Genomic DNA, 27,838 nt, shown 5'->3' with positions numbered 1-27,838 from the left:
TATTCCCCCGTCTCCTCCCCTTTCCTCTGCCCCCCCCTCTTCCTCCGTCGCGCCCCTGTAACCCCGGCCCGTCATTCGACTCGATTGTCGACGGTAACGTACCATCGAGTTTCCTTCGCGTGATTAGAAACGTTCCAGGAAATTTTGTTCGAGCTCATTCGAAAGAATCCCCGTGCGCGCCAATTAATTCTGGATTAGGTTGCGGAATCAAATATTTCGACTGCGGCGCGATTATGAGAGACGTTTGTTCGCGATGCTTTACGTACCGTCCCGAAAAAAACAATTTTTTTTTTTATTTAGGAGAGAGGATAGAGACTGCTTCCTCTATTCTATCTGTCAAAATATCTTTTTGCGAATGCATAATCGTCGTAATGCTTTTTTTTTAACGATCCGACAAACAATGGAGATTTTTTGCATTAACGAAAATGAAAATTGCGAAAACTTACATGTGGTAAAAAATATCAATGTTGACATTACTATGCTGCAAACAACTGGAGATATTTAAAATGTCGTTACTGCAGCACATGTTATTCCGAACACTAATTTTTTCAATATTATCCAACGAGGCAAGACTGATATTTTTCAACGAAAATTGAAGGTAAAGCCGGAGGCTAATCCGGCTAGTAATTATACCTTGAAGGAATGCTTTGTTGCATGCGGAGAAACTCGCAGGAATCCCAACGATTTTCGTTCTGCGGATAATATAATTAACTGGAAAAGTTAAGAGTAAAACTCACTACTAGCTACACTATATCCGGTAGATTTCTCGATCCGCTCATTAATCAGAAACTGTGTATGCATATATACGGTAGTCGAATGCGTAAATATCAAATGTGTAAATTAATCCCAGAGAGGATGATCAGTGTCACGGATATATTAATTTAACACCTGTATTAAATACATATATCGCTAGGAAATGCATCGTTCGCATTGTTATGTATATGTATGCATTAAACGCGGTATAGTGAGAGAGTTTCACAAGCGAACGGGTTAATTCGCCGCGTATCGCAATGCGATCTTTCCGCGGTGTATGATGATAAATGACGTGACAATTCGCCGCACCGGCGCGGCGTACTTTCATTTTTTTTGCTGCCCCGACTTTTTTTTAAGCGCTGTAGCGAATCAACTCGTCACGCTCGAGTGGCGTTACATCTCGTGACGAAACGCCGCGTCGCGCGTTGTTAAAAAATTAACGAAACAATGCACCGGCTGTCAGTGCCGTTTAACGCTATCGCGTCGAACTGCAGCTCGATTTCCACCGAGAGTACAATCGCGCGGGCGCGGTATCTTGAATTATATAAGTGATCGTCCACAAATCATATCGCGCGAAGCTCTCTCGTTTCCGACGAGATTGGCTTCGCTACACATTTGTGGTCACTTTTATCGCTTCTTTTTTTTTTCATTCAACTCTACCTTTCTCGCTTCTCTCAATATTGGCTATTAACGGCGTCGGTTCGTTATACGGAAGTCTACGATACGATCGAAGAGGGTATAGTGCGTAAAAAATGCATCGCGCGAGGGAGGAAAGCTCTATTTCGTATACGAGGATCACCCGCGCTCTCGAAAGCGCAGTCTTTGTGCAACCGCAAAACGATCTCTCTATAGGGCCAATATAAAATTCAAAGCCGCCAAGAGTGGCACCCTCCAACGTTAACGACAGCGCCGCCCCTGAGCATCAGTATGCTAATCCGATGATTGGCTATGTTCCAACCCCGATCCCTCTTCTCACTGTGCCACTCTCTTTTTCTCGCGATACGTCTCTCCGTCTCTTTCTACCGGTGTGTCTCCCCGACGTGCCTTCTCTTTCTCTTTCTCTTTCTCTCTCTCTCTCTCTCTCTCTCTCTCTAGTTTCCCTGTGGCTTCCTGATGGCATCCAACCACCCTTAACCGAAACCATAAGCCAAAACTAACCCTTATTCTAATTAGGCGGTGCCCCGGCGACGCGTCCCCCCTGCTTTGCATATTTTCTCGATTAACCTCGCCCTTTCTTTATCCGCTCGACGTCGCAGACCACAATTTTCCGAAAATTTTCTGATCCCAGGCGCGCACCGGACTTTTTTCTCTCTTCCTTTCCGCGTAACCGTAAATGCAGATGCTTCCTGAGACGATACGAGTTTCATCATCTTATACAAAATATTTTTAACCCTCTTTTTTAAATCCTTATTCTTTTACATATAGTGCCGTGAAATTTTTCCGAGAATATATCCGTTAATGACGTAACAGGAATTAGGAACAGGTTAAATTGTTATGCATAGCGAAATTTAACTTCATCAAAATCCACTTTTCACCCCGCGATCAATGAGTTCCCAAATGGGTTTCCATAGCGGCCTGGTCCACGGCAACGGGCCAGCATCCCGAGGGGAGCTCGCTCGCTGACATAAGCTCATAAACCCGCAATATTGAATACAAATGGACGGCACTGCCGGCGATGCGGAGTGCAAATGAGCCCTGTGAAACCAACCCTTAGCTCCGGGGGTGACCCTAAGGTCGGCATAATAGCTCCGATCGAGGGGAAGCTCGAAAGGTCTACGATCAATTAGGTCGACCCCGAAGATAGATTCGCGCTCTTTGCGCTCTTCACGAAGCGCGATTTGAAGAGAGAACATCATGTCTCTCACTTTGCATTTAGTAGTCTTTTAATCCGTCCTCTACGATTTCTTTTTTCACAAGATAATCGATGAAAGACGCTTAGCTTACTTTCATTCTTTTTTTAACTCTTTCCTGATGATTATTAATATAATATATTTTTTCGTAAATAAATTATATATACATACAGATAAAAATATTGTAAAAAAATGTGTATATCTATTTTTGGTATAGATTCGCTCTTCATTTTTAATTTCAGGAAAGAGTTAAAAAAAAACATATCGTGTTTGAAAATGCAGTTTTAAAAGCGATACTCACTTTTTCTCGCGCTTTCCCGCGCCAGTATCCCGAAATCCTTTTGCGAAAGGGTTATTATCGATCTTCAGCTGGGTGATCTAAAATAAAACACAAAATATATGCGTTATTTTAGAAAAAAAAAATATTTTAAAATAAATTAAAAGATTTCTCGTTAATTTACATTCGCGCGGTAGGCCTGTGCGAGACTCTCGTTAAAATATTCTTTCTCACTTTGTTTTGTATTCGGTCGACATACCGAGAAGGCGCGATAATTAAGATAGTAGTATATAGCCGGTGTATATAAACGACCTAAAAATCTCTGTACAAGGCCCGGTCTCTTCTTACGGCCACGTGCGTGCGTGTGAGCGACTCATTCACTACCGAAAATAATGCGTACCGAGAAGACTCGTTATTCCACGAAACGTTATTCCTCTCGTCCGCGGCTTTATCGAGACCAGAATGTAGGGAAATTATTAATTAACGAAGGAAGACTAAAAGCCCAAAACAGGCCTACCCGTTCAGATCGTATCGCGAGATTATTTCTCCCCGATGAATTCTCGCCATGCGTGTGAGTTTTACTATTTCCTCTACAATAAGGTGACGAACTCTTATTCAAAAGGATTTCGGAAAGATTATATCTCTACACCGATAAAAAAGAAAAAGGAAATAATAAATTTTTCTAATTTTCTACCCGAACAACAGGCATCATAAGATACAAAATCAATTTTTTTTTTTTTTTTACAATTTTTTGAAAGATCGTTCTGATATTCCGAAATTAGTCTAACAAAGGTTTTTTTTTTCGTATAGGAGAAAATCCGACGGTCGCTTACCTTCTCATTTTGATAGGCCGTCACGGCGATGAATTCCGTCTCCTTGAAAACGTAACTCCTGAACGTCGAATACGGAAGTTTCAGGATGTCATTGGCTCTCACGAGGTGAAACCTCGGCTGATACTTGTGCATCGAGTTCAGTATCGTCTGTAATAAGGAAGGGAGCATACATTGGGACAGATTGTTTTATATTAACTCTGAGAAAGAACGTTTGCAATTAATTCGCTTTAATTCGTATTTTCAGACCAACTGTTCGACGCGATTCTAATATATCACAAAAATCTCTCTTCTCTTTGATAAAGCCTTAAATTAAGAAGACATACGATATGTTGTAAAAGTTCTTTTTAAAGAGTTTTAAACTCTTTCGAATATCTTTAGACTTTGTAAAAAATGGATCTCGTTTTTATAAACGATATTCGAAGCGTTCCAATTAACGTAAGTCACGGAGCTTAGAATTTTCGTGATTAACAATTGCGAGCGTGGCCTGAGACTTACAGTACGGCGCAAAATTAAGAAAACAAAAGCGGCAACACGAGAGAGCGATATTGCACGAGGAGAAAAATATAGAGAGATACGTCAGATTAAAAAAGTGTCAAGAAGGTGTCGCCGTTAATCATACAATCAGAGAGCGTGCGCCGGCATGTTACTCTTTCGCTCTCCCCCGTTAATTAATCTTCGTGCAAGTATTTCATAAAGTTCCGTGCGGGAGCCAAGAAAGGAACGAGCAAAGCGGCTATTACAATGATGCATCATGCCGCGGGAGCTGATCGATACAAAGTCTGCAAACGCAATCGAGCGAGCTTCGCGCGATTTTATCGCCGCCGACGATGACGATTTTGCGGGTTACATATTTGCATTGGAAACGTAATTATTTGCCGAAGACATTCTCTCTTTATCTGCGATTATGATAAAATGGCGTGTATATTTACCTTACCTATAATAACGCGATTTAACACGCCGCGCTTGGGCGCGAAATTATCGACATAAATACAAATTTGTCAAATTATCGAAATAAACCAACTTTTCCCCCTGGATTACGATAATTTATCGACCTCTCGGGTCTCGCGATTAAAGCTCGCGTTATCCGGAGCGGTAGCCCATCGATCTTGTTAAACGGACGCGAGTAATAAATGCACGCGCGCGAGAGGCTCACGTCGTGTCCGAGCAAATTTGCCGGAGCACGCGCGCGTTGCTTTTATTACGAGCCGAAGGACTGACTGTTCAGGATATTCCGGCACGCAAAACGACAAGGGCAGCCCGCGCACGCGTTCGTCGCATGCGTAAAGAAGGAGAGAGAGATTAATACATGAGCGGTAACGAGCGAATTAACGAGGGCGTTTGCGAAAATACACACACGATCGATATTACCGGAAGTCGCGTCTCCGTCGCTCGATTTGAATCCACGAAGACGGATTCTCGGATCCGCGACACGGGCCGAGACTTCACTTCCGACCGACCGAACGTCCGGTGGTCACCTTCGCGGAATCAAGGCTCGATTGTTGGCATAATTTATATATAGCGCGGTTATCGACGCACATACATATAGTGATCGATAGGCGCGCTCCGAAACATGGCCGACCGTAGTTCTGGATATCGGTCACTCTCTCTGGGGGGCTCTCAATCGAATTCGCTTATTAATTCAATGGAATTCGCAGTCTCTCACTGCCATTTCGCCAAATAAAACATATCGATACCGCGAAACTTATCACCCTGTATATCGTGACTGCATCATTCTACGAACGAGGAGGAAGCGAGATTGAATTCAATGCGTGGCATCGAGAAATCGTTCGCTCGTCCGCCATCGTGCGAGAGCTCGTAGTGTTTCTTTTAGATGGAAAAAAAATTTATTTACTATCAAGGACTGTTGTGCGGTTCATCTTGAATCGAATCCTATAAGAGCCTAGAAGAATCGACGTATATTTATACGAAGTTTATAGTAGAAGTTAAAGTTCGTAAGAAATTATTCTAGCTCTCCCTAAAAGGTAACATAGTACTATGCAAGTTTCTCCCATACAATGTCGTTAAAGTATTAATACCGGGTTAGTTTACCAACTATAAAGAAATACTGAGTCAGACATGTCAAGGATCGTCCGCGGAAGCTTTAAAATTTTTACAATATTCTGTAATTAACTGCGAAGGACGGATTATTATATAATGAAATGTACACGTATCCCGCTCGAAAACATCGCCGACGATATCGTGCGATAATCTCTGGTCTCTCTTCCAGGACTAGAGGAAAAGCTCCAGAAAAAACGTGCGCACAAATTAGTGCGTGTATATAGGTATATACGAATCGTAATGCAAAAGGGGAGATTAATCGGAAAACATCCGGCGCGTTAGTTTATCGTTAATCTCTCATAAATGAAAATTCGCGTTCAAGCGGATCCCACGCATGGAAAAAATATATAAATCGTTGAGAGACAGTCAAAGATTCACCACTGCATATGGAGTCGCAAGTGGAAGAACCGATTCGTAAAAAGACGAGAAATTCACGCTGCTCTCGCAGTAACAAAGAAAGAAAAAAAATTCGCCGTCACGCTCGTGCGTGTAAATCGCACGGCACACGTAAGACGGAAAGAGAGAGAACCCGTTCTCGTACGGACGCCATTATGCGCGGCATGGCACAAAGGGGAAATAATTAGCGCTGGCCGGGTGATAAGCCGGCAATCTAGGCGTTTGTCATTAGCCTATCAAAGCCGAATGCTTCTTTTCTTTTTTTTCTCTCTCTCTCTCTTTCCCCTCGCCGTCACCGACAGTCACCGGTTCCCCCCTGCCCTTTCCCTCTTTCGATCCCTTGCGCGTCGCCCCGGCGGTCCCCTCGTCCCTATCTCGTTTCTCGTGGACCTTCGGCCTCGACACGCCTCTGGCGCCGTGGAAAATATGTGCGAACGCCGATCGGAGCAATTAGTATTTCTCCGGACTCTAATCTGGGCTCGCTCGAGCGCGGCGAATGCGCGTCTTTCGCGGTGCAACCATGTCGGAGAATGGGGGGTAAAAAAAAGATGATCGACGGAGGAAGGAGAGAGCGAGTACGGTTCGCGAGAGAAGAAAGGGATGGGGGGTTAGTATATTGCGAGATGTATTTAGATCAAGAGAGAGAGAGAGAATAAAGAAGACAGAAGCAGAGTAAGAAAGGGAAAAGAGGGGGATGGTCGTAAGATATACAGAAAGTAAGTGATAGAGGATCTGAAGCGGTCCGGTGTGTATATCGCGCCGCGTGAATTAACCGGCCAGATAAAACCGCACGGCGGAGGAGAGGAAGGGTAAGAGGGAGCAGAGGTAGAGGAAGAGAGGGACGGCAGGAGAGGAAAGTGAGAGAATATCTCGACCGACACAGAAGCCGACATTGCTAATGACTCTGTCCGCGGTAATCTCCGGGTGTTATCTGTCCTGGCTACCTGGGGGCCCACCTACTTCGAATCACGAACCTGCACACGCTGCTGCTCTCTCTCTGTTGCCCTCTCTCTTCCTCTCCTTTGCACTCCTCTTTCCCTTCCCCCTTTCCTTGCTCGCTCATTCCTGCACCATCAGAATCACGGAATCCGGAGATCTCTTTAGATGCGCTGCTTTTAAACCGCGATATTATATATATCTCTTTAATATATGGACCAATAAAAAAATTTATGCGCATAACAAATTTAAATCTATTATTCTGAATTTAAATTACTCTCTCTTTTACACAAACAATTGTAATATTTAAAATACGTGCAAAAAACGCAAAACGTTTAAAAGATCGTCGCGTGGAAAAGGGACAGGGATGAAATAATTCGTCCGTTCGAAAGTTTTGAAATCCACGTCGGTCAGCCGAGAACGCGAAGGCGCGCAACAAAGCCTCGCCATTACTGTCTTTAGTGTTTGGTCAACTGATCGTACAGAAGAGCAAACAAATCTCTTGGGCTAAAAGGGCCTGCCTCGGTGAGAGACTGAAAATAAGGACTTTAGCAGCACCGACGACGCGGTGGTATCGCGAAATTCTTTCGCCGCGGCGAGGAGGAGCAAAAAGCAAAGTGCAGAACGCGCTTCGACGTATTGCGAAGACGAGAGAACTGTGAACTAAAAGATAGGATGGGTTACAAGAAAAGAGAGAGATGAGAGGAAAAAACCGGCGCTTTTCACTTTGAGGGTCAAGGAGTTGGCCGATGGTCCGAGGATTACTTAGCCATCGGTACATCAGGTAACAGTGCATGTGCGGTTTAGTTTGCAATCCTTGCGAATGCACGTATCTCCCGTATGTGCGCACTCTCATCCGCTTACGTACACACATGTGTGTACATACGATCTCCGATACACACACACACACACACATGTATATATACACACATACGTTCGAGATCGAGCGGGATATCTGAACGAATAACGCGAGAATAACGGGAGCAGATATAGAACCGGCAGAAAGTCATCGGACGAAAAAAGGAGAAAGGGGTGGTTCGCGTATGTGTATATGATACGTGGAGGGCGAAAGAGGGTGGTTCTTGACGACGAGTGTGGCGCTACCTCGGCAGGAAGCGGCGGAGGAGCGAAACTTTTCGCCGAAGGCGAGGGTGCGAGCGGGAGAGCTCGCTCACCACGTAAGGGTGCGACGAAGAAAAGACTAGGCGCGACGGGGGTGGAACGTAACAGAGCGGAAAGGAAAGGTGGTGGTAAGGTTGGTCGTCCTGGTATCGACCGCCTGAAAAAGGGGTGGATTTTTCTATCCCTGGGCGGAGGACCCGTCGTGTAGGAGGACGTGTTCCGGACGCGACTGGCCCATCTCGGGACCTTCGGAATAAAAATAAAAGCAGTCTGTCTCGCGGCGATATTTCGTTGCATTTAGTAATGCGGCATAAAAATAAATGTCTCTGCTTCGTGTCATTAATCACAAACGAAGAGAGAGATTGAAATTTTTCAATATGATTACTTTCAAAGAAAAATGGAATTTTATTAAGAAAAACTATGAAAAAAACATCGTGAAATATTGAAACATTATTTTGAACATTTCAAAATGCGTACGGACGATTGTGGTAAAAAAAAAGTATCGAATTTACATTAATTATAAAAATGAGTACAAAGCACGCGTGTAAGATCAATACAATCGGAAATCGTTAAATTTTTCAAGTAGTCAAGACACGTGCAAAGGAGACCCTCGGAATCGAAACGCGTCTCCGAGCGATTGAAACTTAATCGCGTTTTCAGTTCGCGTCAATCTCCGCAGATGTTGTACTTTCAAGCTCGCGATTAAGCGCATAATTTCAACAAAGTTAATTAGTTCGAATCAATCTGAATTCGGGCAAGTGACGCGTGGGAGCGTGACAAGTGTCTTCCAGTTCTAAGAACGAATTAGGCGATGAACTTCGGGCTTACAGACGGTTCGGCGGTGCGACGCGACAGTCTCGTTCGTTGGCAAAGCGAGGCCAGCCAAGTTAGGTCAATTCGTGACGGCTCAACGGCGAAGACGATGAGGAGAAGGAGTAAGGAAAGGAATGAGGGGTAGAGGAGAAAGGGTGTGGGAGAGAAATGGATCCTTAGGGAGGTTCTCTGCCACTTACTCGCCCGGAAGCTAATTGGCTCGAATCGAGGGTGGCTTTTCCATCATCCGGTTCGGGCATTATGGCCGACTTGCACGTAAGCCGGCAAGCCAATAGCAGGCCGGCTGGATAACCGAGCAAACACGAGGAACTCGTTTAGATCGCGTTCTTTCTTCCCTTCCACGCGAATTTGTGCCGATTTTCGAGGTCTACTTTGTGAACGCTGCTGCTCGGTGAAATATGACAGGTGTCACAATATGCCGCATTCTTATTACCTCGCATTGACCCGTTAAGGAAGGCAACGGGAAATATATTTCTTTATCGATAACACTGCCCCCGACCTATTTCTATTTTTTCAGCTAATTTTCAGAACAGAATCTTTTACAGACGGATTAATAAAACTTTTTTTTTTATCTATAAATATCTTCGCGTAATATGGAATCATTTCTTAAATATAAAATCTAATTTATTTTTAATTTATTTGATATCTTGTATTTATTATTATGCTAAAATAGTAGCAAAAAGATAAGCGAATTTTTCGCGAATATTTTATAATAGCGCGATTAACGTCGAGCGAGCCGTCACATTGATGCTAATTTCAATTCCGGTGTCCTTAAATCAAATTGCGCACTAGTTCCATGGATCGAACGGAACTGCTCAATGGACCCACTGTGCACGCAAAGAGATAAAGATTATCGACTTAACGCCGTTCTTTGATCATCGAATGAAAGCAAATAGGTACTGTCGCCAACCAGTGCTATCGCACCGTCATCATAATTTCTAATAAACTGCGCGATCCAAGTCTGGCTCATTGAAGAGAAACGGAAACAAAAATTAAATCACTATTCCACGCTTCAAACTTCTCTTACTATATTTTAGCATAAACAAATTTCAGAGAAAAATTCACGTATAATTAAATTAATATTAAAAGTATCATCTCCAAGTTATATAGATTACTTGATGCATGTAAGACTTCTTTTTTTTTAATATACGAGATTGTCGTCCAACAAGTCTCTAGCAAAACGCTCCTTCGAATTTATACTACAATTCGTGGAAGTATTCAAGATAAATACGTTTGACGTGACTCTACGTTTACATAAGAGCGTACACGAGAGAGAGGTTATTTAAGCGAGAATTGTCAAGGTTTAGAGGAGGGTACACGCGAGAATCGTCCTTTCCCTTGATTTCCGCGGCGGTTGATACGGAAAAAAAGCAACGGGAGGGAAACGTTAAACGGAAATCAGGCTGCTTACAGACGGTCGCGTGTATAAAGAAGGCGTCACTCCCTCTTTCTTCTTTTTTCTCTATCCCTCTCGCTCTTGCCCGAAGGGTGATAAAGGGGGAAAAAAAAGCTCTTTGAGAGACGAGCTCGCGCGGTATCTCTCGCGCTGAAATACGCTGATACCCGCGGAAAAAGATGGGAAATCGCGCCGCCGCGAGGGGTGTTCGTTCGATTCGCAAGTGTGAAATTGCCGGCGATGCTCGATACGCCGTGAAATATATGAGCGGAATTTTTTGAATTTTTTTATTTCTTTCAGCGAGGAAAAATGGTTCTTGAATATTCGAGAGAGAAAGAGAGTTTCGGGCGACGTTTTCTCCGATGTGTCGCCGCCGATCGAATCGCGCTATCGTTCTTTTGTGGCTTGTGTTTGCATATCGCGCTAATTGCACGGTGCTCGTGGAAGCTTTACGAGCCGCGGCCCTTTGAAGCCCTCGAAACATGGGATACACGGGTGATTCGAAACGCTCCGCGGATCCGACAGTGTGTGCGTCGCAGAAGCTCGTCTCTTATCTCGCCGTACGCGATAAACAAGATGAATTTCACGCGGACTGCTTGTCTCCTTCGCCGCCTCGCTTTAATGACGCAACGGGGCGAATTCAGTTCGGGATTAACTTCTCTCCTCTTCCGCCTCTCTCATGCTGTTTAGTTTTTTAAATCGCATTTTCTTATTATAATGGATTATTATTATGAAAGGGAAGGAATAATCTCGTTATTCTTGCTTTTCCACGGAATAATAATTTTAATAGAAGAATAGTAAACTAAAAACGTATATCCGATGTATTAACAATGAATAAAGCAAGAATATCACAACCTATATACATATATCTAGAATTCTTCTAACTTCCCGGTTAAGTAAATGCATTGGCAAGGAGCATTTGATATCGCGTTATTTATCGATCTCACCGTATATCGAATGTAAAGAATCTAGACGATTCTTTAAATATAGAACATTAAATATTGGCTAAAGACAATACTATACACAGAGCTTAGACAAGGCTATACACGTGTGTTTATCGGGAAACGAGCTTTTCTTGCTGAGCCAGCGAAATTCGCCTTTGGTCGTTCGCGCTATTCTTTTTTTTTTTTTTCTTTTTTGATACCTCAGTCTGGCGGATTACGCTGACCGACAATGGTGCTGATTGAAACCGATTATCGGACTCTCCTCCTCTCATCTTTTCCTTTTTTTTTCACTTCGACCCCGGCGCGGCGACAGTCGCCGGATTCGTTTCCAGTTGAGGTGTTACGACCCTGTGATTTCATTGTCGTAGGGTCAAACGTTAAAAAAAAAGAAAAAGGATGAAAGAAGAGAGAAATGCCAGAAAATGAGGAGAGAAGAAGAGAAAGGGGGAAGGAAACGGAAGGCTGAAAGCTCGGCAAAACTTAACCCTCGGGATCTGGACTGGTAGCCACCCCCTTCATTTTCAATGAGAGAGAGAGAGAGAGAGAGAGAGAGAGAGAGAGAAAGAGAGTCGGAACTTTATTGTCCTGAAGAATACGGGAATCGTCGCAACCGCGCGCCGGCCACCCTCGTATCTGGTAATCGCGCGTCCCTTCGTTTTATTTTTTATTTATTTATTTCTTTTTTAAATACGAACGAGGGCTCGTGGGCGACTGCGCTGACCACTATCGATATTTTTCCCGTCGAGAATATTGCGGTTTAGAAAGACCGTGAGTGAGCGGAATACGGAATATCGCATCGATTATATCGAACACCGCAACAGAGATATTGCGAATGTATTAAAAACAGATTGGATAAAGTCTGCCTCTTTAAATGCAATAATGTAATTCTAAAGAGCGAATTAACTGTACTGTTTATATTAATTTGTGATATCAGGTGATTATTATATATTTAAATCTGCGAAAAAAAGCGTATGATATTTGCGTGAGAGCTATATACGATTAAAATTTTCTTTCCGACATTTGTGTGAAATTAGAATATTTATTAATTTACGAGCTTTTGATCGGATTTATTAATTCCTATACCCCTCACCCCGATGATACCTATCTCTTCGATTGACATCGGCAAATGTGCACGCGAGAAAGACTAGGAGCGATTGATTAGCGCCATAAAAGCTGCGTCGAGCATCTGGTATCTCGCGTGAAATGAGACTATGCAATCCTCTAACCATTCGTCGCTCGTGACACGCTCACTCTCCTGATTTCACTGAAGAAATGGAATTGAATGGTCGTGTCACGTAAGAGAAACGTATGTCGACAACACGCATGAAATATTTTACCCCCGGGACATATAAAGCCTTTTCGCTGCTCCATTACCCTTAAGTAAGTCTAATTTATTAGCATTAAACTAACCCTCTTAAACTAACAAGCTACAATTATGTTCCAGTCACGTGAGAAAAGAAAATATTTTTTTTGCTATAACTCGGAAAAAAAATCTCTTTGCGTCACTAACATCGCTTGAGCGAGTGTCATATTTTATTGTTCATCGTTACAATACGGAATAGTATTGTTATCGATAATCATCTGACATCGTAAATGAGCTATTATCGATTAATAATGAGAAAAGCGTTCTAGGCACGTTGAGAAAACTTAACTTACAACGAAGAGATGAAATTTTCGAGACCGAAGGAGACCGTTTAGAGATATATGGTAAAATATATATGGATAGCTCGGCGGGTCATAAAGAAGATAAGTAGCCGAAGGGAGAGCGTAATGATCGAAGAATTAACGCGTGCATTAAGCCTCTCGGAACCCGTGAACGCTCGGACATTTTTTTGTCTCTTCAACCGCTTTCTTTTCTCCTCTTTTTCTTCCCGTCTAACCTTCGGGATCGAGCGAGGTCGCTTCGAATTATCGGTCCCCGTTATCCGTGACCCGTGGGGAGGATAACCCCGGAGTTGAGAACGCCGCTCTCTATCACGATCTGTCTCACTAATTCAGACCAGTGACGATAGATGCGTATGTAAATGCGTGGGATTCGCCGCGGATGGGTGTCGATGATCGTGATTCTTCGCAACTCCGATCAGCTGATTCGTCAGCGACACATCAAGACGCGCTAAAAACCTGAGTTTTTTCCTCTTATCGATATAATATAATATCCGCGGGGCCAATATTATTTCATTACTTTCTAAATATAATGTATTCACGGAACGCGCGCCATTTGTATGTTTAACTAACTTTGTTTTACGTGTACGCAAACGTCGCGCATAAAACACGTAGATCAATTTATGCAAACAACTCGTCAGAGGTCTCTATGACAATATTAAAAAAAAAATTGCAGCACGATTCCGCCTGGCGGCGGAATCCCCGTTCTCGCGGTATATCGTTAATGTAACGCCGACTGAGCAAACCGGCGTACCCGGAAGCAAATTTGAACACGAAATCGGTAGAAAAATAGTAGACGATAGTGGCGCGTCGATTTTTAACTGCTGCTCGTTGCGCACACCAAAAATACGGTGGTGTCCGGACGCAGCCGCCAGAAAGCGCAAACAGATACGCGTGTTTGCAGAAGCATCCGTCATAGAGAGAAACGCGTCTGCTGTGTGTTCGTAGAGCGACACAGAAGGTGTCCGCAGTTTCAGGAAGAGTGAAAAAGGAGAAGGAGGAAGAGAGGACGATGACGACGATGGACGGTCGATAGGGGGATAGGGGAAAGAAACGGAGGGAAGAAAAAGAAGAAATGTTCCGTGCAAACACGGCAGCGGCTGTCTTCCACAGAGGCAGTAAGTAAGTTGGTTAAGCAGAGGTCCTAAAACATTCAAACGACAAACAGTAAGGAGCCCCGTGTCTTCCGTCCCCGTCCCAACGCTCCGGCTTGTCCTCGTCCTCGTCCTCGTCCTCGCCATCGTCATCGTCGTTCGTCGTCGTTCGTCGTCGTCGTCGTCGTCGTCGTCGTCGTCGTCGTCGTCGTCGTCGTCGTCGTTGTCGAATGTCCATTAGTAGAGTTTGCGCGGCGGCGCCTCTGATGTCGGGGCTCTGATCGCGCGCGCAACGTGTATATGTGTGTATGTGTGTTCGACCGTAACACAAATTTTTACCCTGCCTATCCACTTCGGTCAGCGTCGCGAAAGAATCTCGCATAAGCCTCTTCGTTCCCGTGAGAGAATCAAGGCGACGAACGTAAACGAGCCGACTGACAAATCTCGCGCGAATTCTAGAGATTACCGAGATATATTATACTATTCCTAACATTTTTTTTTACGTAGAGATCGTGTTTATTTCGCTGTATTAAATATTTTCGTAATTTTATATCGCTTACTGTTAAGGCAAAACATATACGTGTGAAAAATAAGATAATTGATGTGTCATAGAATAGACGATAACTCTTCTGTGACTCGCTCTATTTGCCGCTCAAGGACTATTCGTGCCGCTTTCGGCGAAAAATAGCGCCTTTTTATAGGCCTCCCTAATTTGCAACAGATGCACCACCAACGACGTCGTCGCGACGCCCGAGAGATTCGCCGGCGACGAGGTGGTCCCTTTAGAAAACGATTTTAAGAGCGTTTGCGATAGCCGCGGAACATCTGTCCCGCTTGTCAGCTCGTTAGTTATTACAATAAAATAATGAGGATCCAAGTACGGTCGTTAAACTGATTTACTCTCACATCTGTATCTGTGTCATCAAAGTTATACCGCATGCACCAACGTACGTTCTAATCACATATGATGCCCGGCGTAACACCATTATTCTGGAATAATGATAAGATAGAGAAAAGATAAAATTGAAGAAAGATAACGTGGAGGAATGCCAGAGAGTTGGTCCACATGTTAACTTAACACCACGTTTCTTGACGTACTAGAGATCGTAAATTATATTCCGACTAAAAATTTGGCATACGGACCTAGACAGGGAGTAACACGTCATGAGTAAAGAAAAGTCGTGTTATAAAAGTGCCAAGCTCCGCGATGGATCGTAATGCTTGGGAATCACAAGCTACGCTTCCCCATCTGTCATAGACGAAGACGGAAGACGAAAATCCGTGAATCTAAATGAAGTTCCGTGCATTCAAGGATCCGGTGGCGCCAAGCTGGTATAAAAGGGTTGAAGGAATCGACCGTGGAACCCTGGCTACGTCGCAGGAAGAATGAGGGAAGACGAGCGGCGGAAGACGCGAGAAGGAGAGGGCGCTCATTATGTTTCGGTAATTAGCCGAATCCACGAGTGTTTTCAATTTGCTCAAAGGCGCCGCTTGTACGCGCCGGTCCGTTTTGCGCGGGCGCAGGCGCCGCTGCTGTCAAAAAAGACATTGAGAGGGAAAGAGAAAAAGAGAGAGAAAATCGCGAGAAATGGGGGAGGCAGAGAGGGAAGAAAGAGAGAAGCGCAGGGAAGGGAATGCGATTCGCGAGAAGAAAAACCGGGCGCGAGTGCGCGTGCAATCTACGCGCGCATCACACGAGTCAACCGAGCCGGCTCGAAGACGCCGAGAGAGAAAAAAAACCAAAGAGAGAGAAAGAGAAGCGAGCACACGTTTCTTCGTCGAGGATTGAAGCGCCGGGACGTTTTTCTGCGGCTCGGGTTTCGCAAAGAGAGCTCGTGCGAAGTTTACAGAACACTGAGAAGTGCATGTCTCACCTAGAATTACCGCAGGCACCTTTTTTTCATCGGATAAGTTTTTCTTTTTTTTCTTTTTTTTCTTTTTTTAAGATCAAACACATCTGGATTTTTATCCTCATCGTTATTTTTCATCTCTTTTTTTCTATACAGATAAATGACGAATTATATAACATGTAAAACAAGTTGAATATTTCAATATCGATAATATCATAACTTTAATTATCTACAATGTAACATTAAAAGACGCGGGATTCAATCGTAATAAAAAAAGAAAAAATGTATATTATCGACACAGCGAGAACAAAAGTGGAAGAGAAGCAACGACGCTGATGATGGTCGTGGTGCGCGTGGCAAAATTGCTCGAATGCATTATGGCTGAAACCCGGGTGGGAGACAAAAGGCGTCCGGGCAATTTAGCGATTGTCGGCTATCGTCACCCGGAGGTGGCTCTGATAGAAATTATGATTGGCGGATTGATGTGACGCGCCGAGGATGAGGAGGGACGACAAAGAGAGAGAGACAGATAGGGAAAGAAGGGACGATCTGGAATTGCGTGGAACGAGCGGACGTGGGCGAGTGGTTCGGCGTTAAGCAGGAAGCCGTCCCGACGAAGCGGACCCATTAAGCGCGTCCTACGGGGCCCCCTACTTTGAATCTTCTCTCTCTCCGTCTTTCTCTCTCCTCGCCGGCCACTGGCCCTTCAGACTGCATTTTATCATTTCAACTCATTTTTCAATATGGTCCGAGACGCAAACGGCGATGATCGATTAATCCGTGGGAATTTCTAATTTAATCGGGAATAGAGTTATCACGAATAGAGTTATAGATATAAAATATAGCAATAACACTATACATACATATAAAAGAGATGTCAAATTTAAATAAATCTTTGATTAAAAATTAAAAATAATATACGTATGTCACATTAAGTCACAAAAAACATTAATATAAAACTTAAGAAAGTATTTTTGCAAAATACGACAATTGTTGAAAAAAGAGTATCATCATCTTAAATGTTTGCAGAAGAGACTGTCAGAGGCGGACTCGCGCGAGAAGCTTTCTTGAAATCTCAAGTAAAAAGGGCGGACACGTGTAAGCGCTCACCGTCACGTGCATCAAAGACTGCACTTTTGCAATGCCTCGTATAGACGAGATGTGCGAATGTATTTACGTATACCGTCGTTTGTATGCGAGCGAGCGCGATTCCGCGCATGTGTGTGTGTGCATGTCTGTGTTGTGTGCGCGCGGTAGATGTACGTGCCGCAAAGTAATTAAACGGCCGCTGCTCGAGCCGCAGCCACTTCACGCGTCCCGAAGAACCTCGCAGTTTCGTCAAGAAAATGCAAGACATAATGACGAGATTTACGCTGCCCGTGGGGCTGCCAACGTTTCTTAATGAGACGCGCGCGCAGGAATGATAGATTTTGCTGTAATTAGTGTTAAATGCGATCACGATAAGCGTGATTTTACCGTGAGAATATGTGGAAATCCCAGATGATGCACGAAAAATGAATGCCTCCAAGATTTTATATATTATATATATTTATATATATGTATTTGTATAATTTATGTGCAATGTAATAATTTTATTTCTATTCGTTCTATCTCGCTGGCGGTGTACTATTTAAATTGCATCTTATGTGAAAGCCTTAGATAATATAATTTACGATGATAGATAAATGGAAAATGTGTAAAATGATATAAATATACATTGACGAGATAATATCTTTAATATCTTTAAATTCTATAGAGTGTGTGTGTGTGTGTTACCGAATCAAAAATTTAATTTAAAATCATGTAATTACATAAATATGTAAAAATTTTGAGATTTATCCATAGATTATATATATAGTATGAATTATGTATCGGTGTTATGTGACGAGACGCGTAAAAGAACATAGTTTTTCTGGAAACAGGAAATTAATCGTCAGAAAAAGAGGGACAACGTGGATACAGGTTGAAAATAGTCGAGATCGTTCCTTAGGTGGCTACTCAAAAAGACAGATACGTCTCCCGTCTTCTCTCGAGGCTCCGGTTCCTCCTCCTTCTGTTCCTTCTCCTTCATCTTCCACGGAAGATGATGGCGTGCTATATAGCCTCCGGCCACGGTTCGCTGCCTCCTCTATTTCCCTCTCTTTCTCTTTTTCTCCGGACTGCCCGGGTATGAACGACGATGCTCGAGAAAGACGAAGGTAAGAAGATACGAGGAGTAAGAAAGAGAGAGAGAGAGAGAGAGAGAGAGAGAGAGAGAGAGAGAGAGAGAGAGAGAGAGAGAGAGAGAGAGAGAGAGAGAGAGAGAAGGACTTGGCAGAGAACCCCGGATGATGGATTCGGAGAGACACGAGAGAGAAAAAGAGAGGAAGAGAGAAACAGAAGGAGAGAGAGGCGATAGATGGTTACCTTGGTAGGCAGATATAATGTAGCCAGCTGTAGGCAGTCGGTAATCACATGTTTGTTTAACCTCCAAAACCCCTCATCTACGGGGTCTCCCCCTCGACCACCCTAACGGGCCGACGAAGCCTGGGCCACCCCGAGCCTCCACCAAACAAAGATGTCGTGTTTTCTTTCTCTTTTTTTGCTCCTTCGTGACGGCAAATCTTCTCTCGCGTTTTCTTACAGAGCTGGACCCGATCGGAGACGAGAGAGGTCCAGCACTAGTGATGGTTGACCTCGGTTCGCAATGCGTATTTAATAGGGTACAAATTTTGCGCGCATCCGGATCCCCTCCCCCCCATAAAGTGTGAAATTTCTTTCTTCAACTTCGAATAGGGAGTTCGCAAAATTCCAGGGGAATCTACGTAATTATCTCGCGCAAACGAACGTTGCATATATCGTCGTTCTTATTTCAGAATCCTGTTTCGTTACACAGCATCCAATTGAGATGCAATGAGGAAGAGGGCGAATCTATACACAAGACAAGATACTCGATAATAGTTGCCGTAGGTGCACGATAAAACGCTCCTTGGGAATAGCAGGTTGAAGCTTGATCCGCGACGGGTAGTCATAACGTATAGTCATAAGTATCCACGACGAATTTGCAAGTGCATATGAGATGAGCCGCGAGTTGCCGATCCTACGGCATGCATATATAGAGTGAGAGGGGTCGGGAGCAGCGCGGGAGGAAACTAACGTTCGTGCGGAACCATCGCACTCGTTATTATAGCCGGCTATAATATGGTACTCGCACCTACAAAGAGCCTTCAGGTGCGACCGCCAAGTCGAAGGAAGTCGCCCGGAGGCTAGGGAATCTTCCACTTTGAATAAGTATGACGGACGAAGTGTTTCAACCTGTAACCTTCGCGAGCGCGATAACGTACGCCTTGCCTTCTATGCGCCAGTATTTCGTATGCAAACGATGGATAACCGGGCCGTTAAGATTACCACGTCGTATCGCATGATATGGTCCAAGAATTTGGCCGGTTATTCGAAAAATTTCTGGATAACATTAGACACGTCGGAATAGATTTAAATTAAATTAAATTTAGAAAATATATGTTGGAATAATGTATTAAAGTTATACAATAAATTTCTCTATTACCATTATTTAAAAAAATAAAATTTTATTTTAATTATTTATCTATAAAACTTAGAATTTGACGTTATTCTATCGCAGAATGAACCCCCAAAATATCGCTATATTAGGTTGCTTTTTGTCAAAGCGAGCGCTATAAAAAGATAACTAATTGAAGCGGGGAAGGGAGGGAAGGCCCGACCGAAGCTGATTAAATCTGCCAGAATTTTATAAAAAAGCCCATGTAAATTTCCATCGACACGGTGTATATAGTGGTGTGCAACGTAATAGGGCCGGGGCGATCGGCGTTTCAGGTGACCGAGAGGGACTTGCACGACGACTACGACAGGGGGTTATGGGCGCACGATCGTGAGCGCCTCGGAGGAAGGCGGAGCACCCTGGCGCCATGTCGCGGGGGGTCCGTGGTTACCAATACCACGGAGGAAGAAGGGCCGACGAGTGTGTCCGTGAGAGAGAAGCCACGATATTACTACCCGGCACTAACCGGCTTGTATATCCGTGACCGCTCACCAACACGCGCGCGTGCCTACCTTCTTCTCTCTTCTCTTTCCTGGCGAGTGCAGGAAGCGCGACGAGGCCGCGACGCGCACCAATACCGAGTCTCACCCCGAAACTCGCGACGGACTCGCAGCGCACACAGACACGCCAGGACGGTTATTAACCGTGGGCTCTCTATCGCTGGAGGTGTGCTGATGGAGGCTGAGATTTGTGATTTAGATGAGCTCACCGGCTCTCGGCTCTGGGCGACCAGCCTCCGATTTCTAACTCTTCTCTCTTTCTCTCTCGGATCCTTCGAGCTATCTCGGTCGCGAGGCTTTGTTTTAACTGTTTCAAGTTTCGGCCGACTCTTAACTAGCCGCGACCAGGTATACAACGAGCTACGGAGGAGGAAAAGAAAGAAGGAGAAGGAAGAGCAGAAGGAAGAGCAGAAGGAGGCAGACGAACCAAAAGGACGAAGTAGAATCTCGCGATAGAACGAATATCGCGTTGGGGGTTCCGAAACCTTGAAGAAAAGGCTTTGCTCCCGCTCTTGTTGTTTCATGAAAATTTCATTCTTCAATCATTTCGCGCCAGAGTTCTAACTTAACGTTCCATTATAGCAATTTTCCGATTTCTAATTAATGACACAGGATTCGATAGAATATAATATAATCTATCATATATGTATAATCTGTTTTTTTTATTACTAGAACAATACAGGCGCGCGCTACGCGCGCGCTATTTATTTATTACAATTGATATACTTGATATCACAAATAAAATAATAGCATAAATTATATAAATGCTAATATATCTGTATATATATATATATATATATATATATATATATATATATATACAGATATATTAGCATTTGTATAATTTATGCTATTATTTTATTTTAATATATTATTGTATTTTAAGTTAATAAACTATGATTTGATGTAAACCGAAAATTTACCTTAAGCAGACTTACAAGCTGGTTACAAACTGGTAAATTTCTGATTAATAACATTTTTTGTCAGATTATTGTAAGCGCCTTAAAAATCGTGGCGATCCTTACGAGTATCACCTTTATGAAATTAAAATATAAAATATCTCGTAAACTATTCACTTTTTTATCATCCTACCCTTATAAATTTTTATGCAGAATATTGTGAAGAATCAATTTATGTAAATAAATATATGATGGTTCCATTTAAAAAATTCAAGTTGACATTAATTTGTTTATAAAAAAAAAATTTTTTTTAAATTTTCTATTGCATGTTAAAGCTTGCGTAAAGCAGATTAATTTTCACTGTATAAACTTTTTTTTGAACAGGCGGAAATGTCCCAAAAATCGTGGCGAAACTGTTACGTGAATCACCCTATATATATATATATATATATATACAGGGTAGGCCATTTTAAACAATACGGTCAATTTTCTCGTAAACTAAGCGAAATATCGAAAAATGTTTCAAACAAAAGTTGTATGGCTGCAAAGGGGCCATAAGATAGTGACAATGATTTGACCTTGGATAGTCAGTTAAAGGTTATGTGAAGGTCACCGTCAATTTCTTAAATGGAATCATCTATTTTTTATTGCATATTCTTATAGCTTATCTTAAGAGCTTTTCAAAACTCTATAATAAAATATCTTTTTATGGAGTTATACTCTTTGAGTTATAGAGGTTTCAAGTTCACAATTTTTGGACATAAAATATAAAATATCTCGTAAAATATTCAGTTTTCGATAATCATACCTTAATACTTTCTTGCACAGTATAATAAGATCAATCAATTGGTATAAAGAAAACAGATGATTGTTTTAAAAAAATATGTAATATTTAACATACATAGCTGCATACTTTTTTTTATAAGCTATGTATTTTTTATATTTTATAACTATGTATTTTTTTACACCAATTGATTGGTCTCATTATTCCATTTTGAAAAAAAGTATTAAGGTGATTACCGAGAACTGAATATTTTACAATATATGTTACATTTTATGTCAAAAAATTGTCAACTTCGAATCTTTATAACTCAAAAAGTACTTAATGAAAAAATACTTTATTATAGGGTTTTGGAAAGCTCTTGAGATAAGCTACAAGAATATGCAATGAAAAATAGGTAGTTCCATTTAAGAAATTGACGGTGATCTTCACATAATCTTCAACTGATTTTCCAAGGTCAAATTATTGTCACTATCTTATGGCCCCCTTGCAGTCATACAATTTTTGTTTGAAACATTTTTCGATATTTCGCTTAGTTAATTAACCGTATTATTTAAAATGGTTCACCTTATGTATATAGATATGATGATAAAATTATATTGCGCTCATTTCTTACATGTTCATACGTGAGATATAATTAAAGAATTAAAAAATACAAACAATTTAAAATTTTAATATTAAAGATGAGTAACAAATTCGTGGAAATACTATTTAAATATATTATCGTTATTGTTTCTATTAATGGATTAACCAAGAATTTTTTTTCAAATCAGATTAGTGTTATTAATTTTATTTGTATCCATAAAAACACTTATAAAAATCATTATTTAATTATTACGATTAAAGGATTAATTTCTATGGATCAAATGCTTTTTTTTAATAGTTTTGTTAAAATAAAGTAAGGATATCTTTTTCTTAGAAAAAGATGTAAAGAGAATCTGCAAATATAATACAAAAAAATGAAAGAGCCCACCAGCTTTTAAGTTTTGTAAGTTTTCATTGCATATTCTTGTAGCTTATCTCAAGAGCTATATATATATACAGAGTGATTCACGTAACGGTCGCCACGATTTTTGGAACATTTCCGCTTATTTAAAAAAAAGTTTATACAGTGAAAATTAATCTGCTTTACGCAAGCTTTAACATGCAATAGAAAATTTAGAAAAATAATTTTTTTTATAAACAAATTAATGTCACATTAAATTTCTTAAATGGAACCATCATATTTTTTTTACATAAATTGATTCTTTACAATATTCTGCATAAAAAATTATAAGGGTAGGATGATAAAAAAGTGAATAGTTTACGAGATATTTTATATTTTAATTTCATAAAGATTATATTCGTAAGGATCGCCACGATTTTTAGGGCACTTACAATAATCTAACAAAAAATGTCATTAATCAGAAATTTACCAGTTTGTAACCGTCAATAAATTTAACAATAATTTAATGATTGCATACAATTTTACTTTATGTTACATTTTTTCAATTCAAAATCAACAATTTTTAAGCTTCTACAGCGTAATTCTTTGCTATCGAGGAAGATTCACTAAAAACGTAAATAGTAAACAGACTTGACTTTGACCTTATGTTACCGCCAGTTTAAAGAAAAGTTTATACAGTGAAAATTAATCTGCTTTACGCAAGGTTTAACATGCAATAGAAAATTAAAAAAAAATTTTTTTTATAAACAAATTAATGTCACATTGAATGTTTTAAATGGAACCATCATATTTTTCTTACATAAATTGATTCTTCACAATATTCTGCATAAAAAATTATAAGGGTAAGATGGTCAAAAAGTGAATAGTTTACGAGTTATTTTATATTTTAATTTTATAAAGGTAGTTATAACTATTTTAATTTTATAATGGTGGTAATAACTATTACCGGACATCCTGTATATATATATATATATATATATATATATATATATATACAGGGCGCGAATTATGAGACACCCTGTATATATATATATATATACAGGGTGTCTCATAATTCGCGCCCCACCCGTCAGGGGCAGGTAGAGCAGGTCACACTGAGTAAGAAAGTCCTTTACCGTTTTGCGATTTTCTCAATAATAAAGGAGAAATTAATTAATAAAGTTCGGCCAATCTAAGCGAGTGATAGCGCGCGGCGAGAAGAGACAGCCCATATAATTATACGTTTCTAAGCGCGCGGTGGAGGGGTAGGAGGAGTTCGACGTAAAGCTCCAGATCACACATGTGCATACATACACCGTCAGTCTTTTGTCAAGCGCGGACTCCTATCGCTTCGCCGCGCGCGGCCTCCTATCCCTCCGCCGCGCGCATAGAAACAGTGTATATGGACTGTCTCTTCTCGTCGCACGCTATCACTCGCTTGGATTGGCCGAACTTTATTAATTAATTTCTCCTTTATTATTGAGAAAATCGCAAAACGGTAAAGGACTGTCTTACTCAGTTGGACCTGCTCTACCTGCCCCTGACGGGTGGGGCGCGAATTATGAGACACCCTGTATACAGTGTGTCCGGTAATAGTCGCATCAACCGTTTTGGGCGGGTAGAGCACGTTATATCGAATAGAAAAATCTTATACCATTTTGCTAAATTCGTAATAATTATTGAGTTATTAATTAAAATATCTAAGCGAATGAGCGGGTGGAAAGCAGTAGGCTGGACTCGGTGTCGAATAACTTATTTGTTTAAGTCGCTTATTAACAAAAGCATTATTTGATCGAGAGGCGGCGTCATGCAGCAAGTGGCGAGCAATGTAGCGGCGCCGAAAAGTAAGATGATACTTTTGATACTAAACGACAGCCATTTGACATGCCCACCGAGTCCGGCCTACCGCTTTCCAACCGCTCATTTGCTTAAATATTTTAATTAATAATTTAATAATTATTGCGAATTTAGCAAAATGGTATAAGATTTTTCTATTCAGTTTAACGTGCTCTACCTGCTCACGACGGTTGATGCGACTATTACCGGATACCCTGTATACATACATACATATACATATATATATATATATATATATATAGTGTCTTAATATTATTTTTGCAAAATACATTAAGTTATCATTATCTTATTATATAATCATTTTTGTTATAAAATAATATATAAAATATAAAATAAAGTAAAATAATATAAAATAAAAATATTAAATATTTTTGTGTTAATAGAAATATTTACATTATTTCCGTTAAACACTACATTTTATTAGTAAATAAAATGTAAAATTTTCCAATATTAAAATTTATATTTGTAAAAAATTTTTATATATTCCCTGATCAAATTATTATTATTATTATTTTAAAAAAATTGTTTTTTATCACATGTAAAAAACAAAAAATTAAATATATATTTCTGTATATACATAATTTTTAACAAATTTGTTATTTCGTTGATTATCAAGATAAACTTTTAATGCTTGCCAAGAACGAACTCGCGAAAAAGCAACATAAAGTTGTCCATGATTAAAAACATCTTTGCGAAGATCTAATCCAATTCTATCAAACGTCTGTCCTTGTGATTTATTAATCGTCATGGCAAAAGCTAATTTTATTGGAAATTGTCTTCTGGAAAAAGTAAAAGGATATACATTTTCACAATATAATGTTATTCGATTTAAAAAAATAATATCTCCTATTTTATCACCTGTTAAAATTTTGCACTTTAATAAATGATCTGCAAGTTCTATAACCATTAATCTAGTACCATTACAAAGACCTTCATTGATACTAAGATTTCGAATCAACATAATGATACAATTCGGTCTTAAACGTAATTCATGTGGAGGAAGAGATGATGGAGATAAACTATTTAAATATTCTGATAACAAAGCTTCACCAATATCACCATTGTCATTATTTACAGCGCTGTCTACACTTGTATAAATTCGTTCATTAGTTATATCTAATAATTCAACAACTTTCTTATTAATTTCATCTACATCAATATTTCTTGCAGAAAGTATTGCACATTTAGCTACTTTAGCAAACTCCTTTTTTCTTATTAACTCGCCGTATATATCTTCCACAATATCAGCATTAATAGGTGTCACACAACATTCAGGAATCTGTAAGTTATCATTAAAATCGTTTAATAAACCGTCTCCCATATCTAATAAAAACTTTGCAAATTCAATTTCTTCTGGAAGAACTCGCATATTTTGTATTAAAGAGAATTTTACGAAATGCTTCCAAAGAGAACTAAACTTAATAGAAAGATTTACAATTTCACTTCGAGTAGCATGTACTTTAATAGGCAAAAGTTGTCTAAAATCACCACCTAATAAAACAATTTTTCCACCAAAAGGAATATCATTATTCATAATATCACGCAATGTTCGATCCATTATTTCTAAAGCATATCGTGGTGCCATTGGTGCTTCATCCCAAATAAAAATATCAACTTCTTTTAAATATTGAGCTTCTTTTGATTGGATTTTAATAGTTGATGATGAATCAGCAAATAATGGAACTGGTAATCCAAATATCTTATGGACTGTTTTTCCAAAAGGTAATAACGTAGCTGCAATACCCGTAAATGCCATTGTACATACATGTTTATTTTTAATTCTAGCTAAATAATAGATAGTTGTATATATATATGTTTTACCTGATCCACCTGGACCATCAATATAAAAACAATTATTAGAGATATTATTGTCTAATTCATTTAATATAAGATCGACGATCTCTTTCTGTTTATTATTTAATTGTTTATATTGTTTGGTGCCTATTTCCATAGCTTCTTCAAATGCCATGTAATCCTCTTCTTTGTCATTTTTAGTTAATTGTTCCATTTGTGGAAAATTAACAAAACTTTTACCTTCAGCACAAAGCATACTATTAATTTGTACATATACTTTATTTTGTGCTTGTAACATACCAAACTGTCGAACATAATCCTCAGACATTGCTACTTTAAAGTTTTCCCACAACTCTTCAGGATGTAATGGTTGACAATGTAATAATATACGTACAAATAATCTACGAAGTTGTCGTGGCATCATCCATCCAACAGCTTCATTCATAGCTCTTTTCCATTCATCATCATCTTCGATTAAACCTAAAGCTAAACATGCCGCTGAAAATGATTGACAAAATTCTTCATTTACAGTTCTTAAATCGTTAAAACTTGTGGCCCCTTTTACTGTGAGTAACAATAATCGTAAATGAAATAATTCTATTTGTGTTGGACTAACGGAATACATTCGTCCTATACAATTAAAATGACTTTTACGTTTGACCCAACGCGAGACATTTCTGCCATTAATTTTCTCTTTTTTAAATGTATAATAGCGTGGAATTTCTATATATAAGTATTGTCTTGCTTCTTCATCTCGTAAGTTTAATGAAAAATAATCTATTAACATAGTAACTTGATCTAAAGCAGAAGTCATTGCATCATCAATGTTATCATTTTCAATTATAATATTTTGCTCATTAGGAAGATGAACTGGTAAACGTGTTATAGCATGACTTTTATCTTGTAGTTTTTTACCAAGAATACGCCAGCTAGCTTCAACAGGTCCAACATAACGAGCTTCGATGTAATTATGTATCTCATCATGATCAATAACAACACTTTCTGTTATTGGTTCAATAGTTATAGCAGCAACATCATGTCCTTTATAAATATATTTATATAGATATTTAACTGATTTAATACTTGAAACTACTTCAACATTTATATGACTGTTAAATATAATTGATAAAGTAGGACAATATGGAACAACATAACGATTATCAACTACATATCCACCAGGACGTTCAAAATTTTTTCCATTATTTCGTCGACGATAATAAGGATAAGCATCTTCATCCATTTTAGTTTCTTCAAGAAAAGATTTCGGATAGTGTTTCGAACAACGTCCATCTATCAAACACCAATCACCACAAGGTCCATGAATCATATGTTTCATGATTATATCATGTAAAGTACGATTTTCACATGGATCAGGAATTTCAGCAGAAATATATTTATCAACAATTTGTGAAGTTGTTATTTTAAAATTGTATTTTAAAGTAATTAACATATGAATATGTGGCAAACCACGTTTTTGAAATTCAATAACATACACAAACGCTGCTACTTCACCAAAAAATT

At 40.1% G+C, this 27,838-nt stretch overlaps 2 protein-coding genes and 1 long non-coding RNA gene across 10 annotated transcripts in view; 1 reads left to right on the top strand and 2 right to left on the bottom strand.

Annotated features, from left to right (window-relative positions):
* LOC145939490 (uncharacterized) overlaps window positions 1-27,838 on the top strand; it is a 342,686-nt gene that overhangs the window by 58,044 nt on the left and 256,804 nt on the right. The window lies entirely within an intron of this gene.
* Bi (T-box transcription factor bifid) overlaps window positions 1-27,838 on the bottom strand; it is a 265,203-nt gene that overhangs the window by 4,149 nt on the left and 233,216 nt on the right. For all 7 annotated transcript variants that reach the window (XM_083050107.1, XM_083050117.1, XM_083050122.1 and 4 more), the window contains 2 exons: window positions 3,714-3,860; window positions 2,905-2,981 (listed from right to left, as the gene is read on the bottom strand). In XM_083050107.1, coding sequence (XP_082906233.1) covers window positions 2,905-2,981; window positions 3,714-3,860 — 224 coding nt within the window. The remainder of the gene's footprint in view (window positions 1-2,904; window positions 2,982-3,713; window positions 3,861-27,838) is intronic.
* Window positions 25,574-27,230, bottom strand: LOC145942924 (uncharacterized). Of its 2 annotated transcripts, XR_014426440.1 has the most exons (4): window positions 26,618-27,230; window positions 26,345-26,557; window positions 26,015-26,257; window positions 25,574-25,802 (listed from the first exon to the last, which is right to left on the bottom strand). XR_014426440.1 is itself a non-coding variant. In XM_083050094.1 (3 exons), the coding sequence occupies exons 1-3, from the start codon at window positions 27,129-27,131 to the stop codon at window positions 25,795-25,797; spliced, it is 1,038 nt and encodes a 345-aa protein (XP_082906220.1). In that variant the 5' UTR covers window positions 27,132-27,230; the 3' UTR covers window positions 25,574-25,794. The 2 variants fall into 2 exon arrangements, 1 of the variants encoding a protein (XP_082906220.1); XM_083050094.1 differs by having other exon boundaries at window positions 26,345-27,230.

Source organism: Prenolepis imparis, unplaced genomic scaffold, assembly GCF_030444845.1.
Source record: "Prenolepis imparis isolate NDT839.2.m4 unplaced genomic scaffold, iyPreImpa1.0 SCAF_1, whole genome shotgun sequence".
NCBI classification, from domain to species: Eukaryota; Metazoa; Arthropoda; class Insecta; order Hymenoptera; family Formicidae; genus Prenolepis; species Prenolepis imparis.
Note: the sequence above shows the minus strand (reverse complement) of the source record. Positions and strands in the feature narration are given on the sequence as shown.

Excerpts from the sequence above, each read along its gene's own strand:
- LOC145942924 (XM_083050094.1), bottom strand. The coding sequence starts at position 27,131 with ATGACTTCTGCTTTAGATCAAGTTACTATGTTAATAGATTATTTTTCA. Across the intron at positions 26,258-26,344 it reads TGATGGTCCAGGTGGATCAG|CTACGTTATTACCTTTTGGA; the intron begins GTAAAACATATA and ends CGGGTATTGCAG.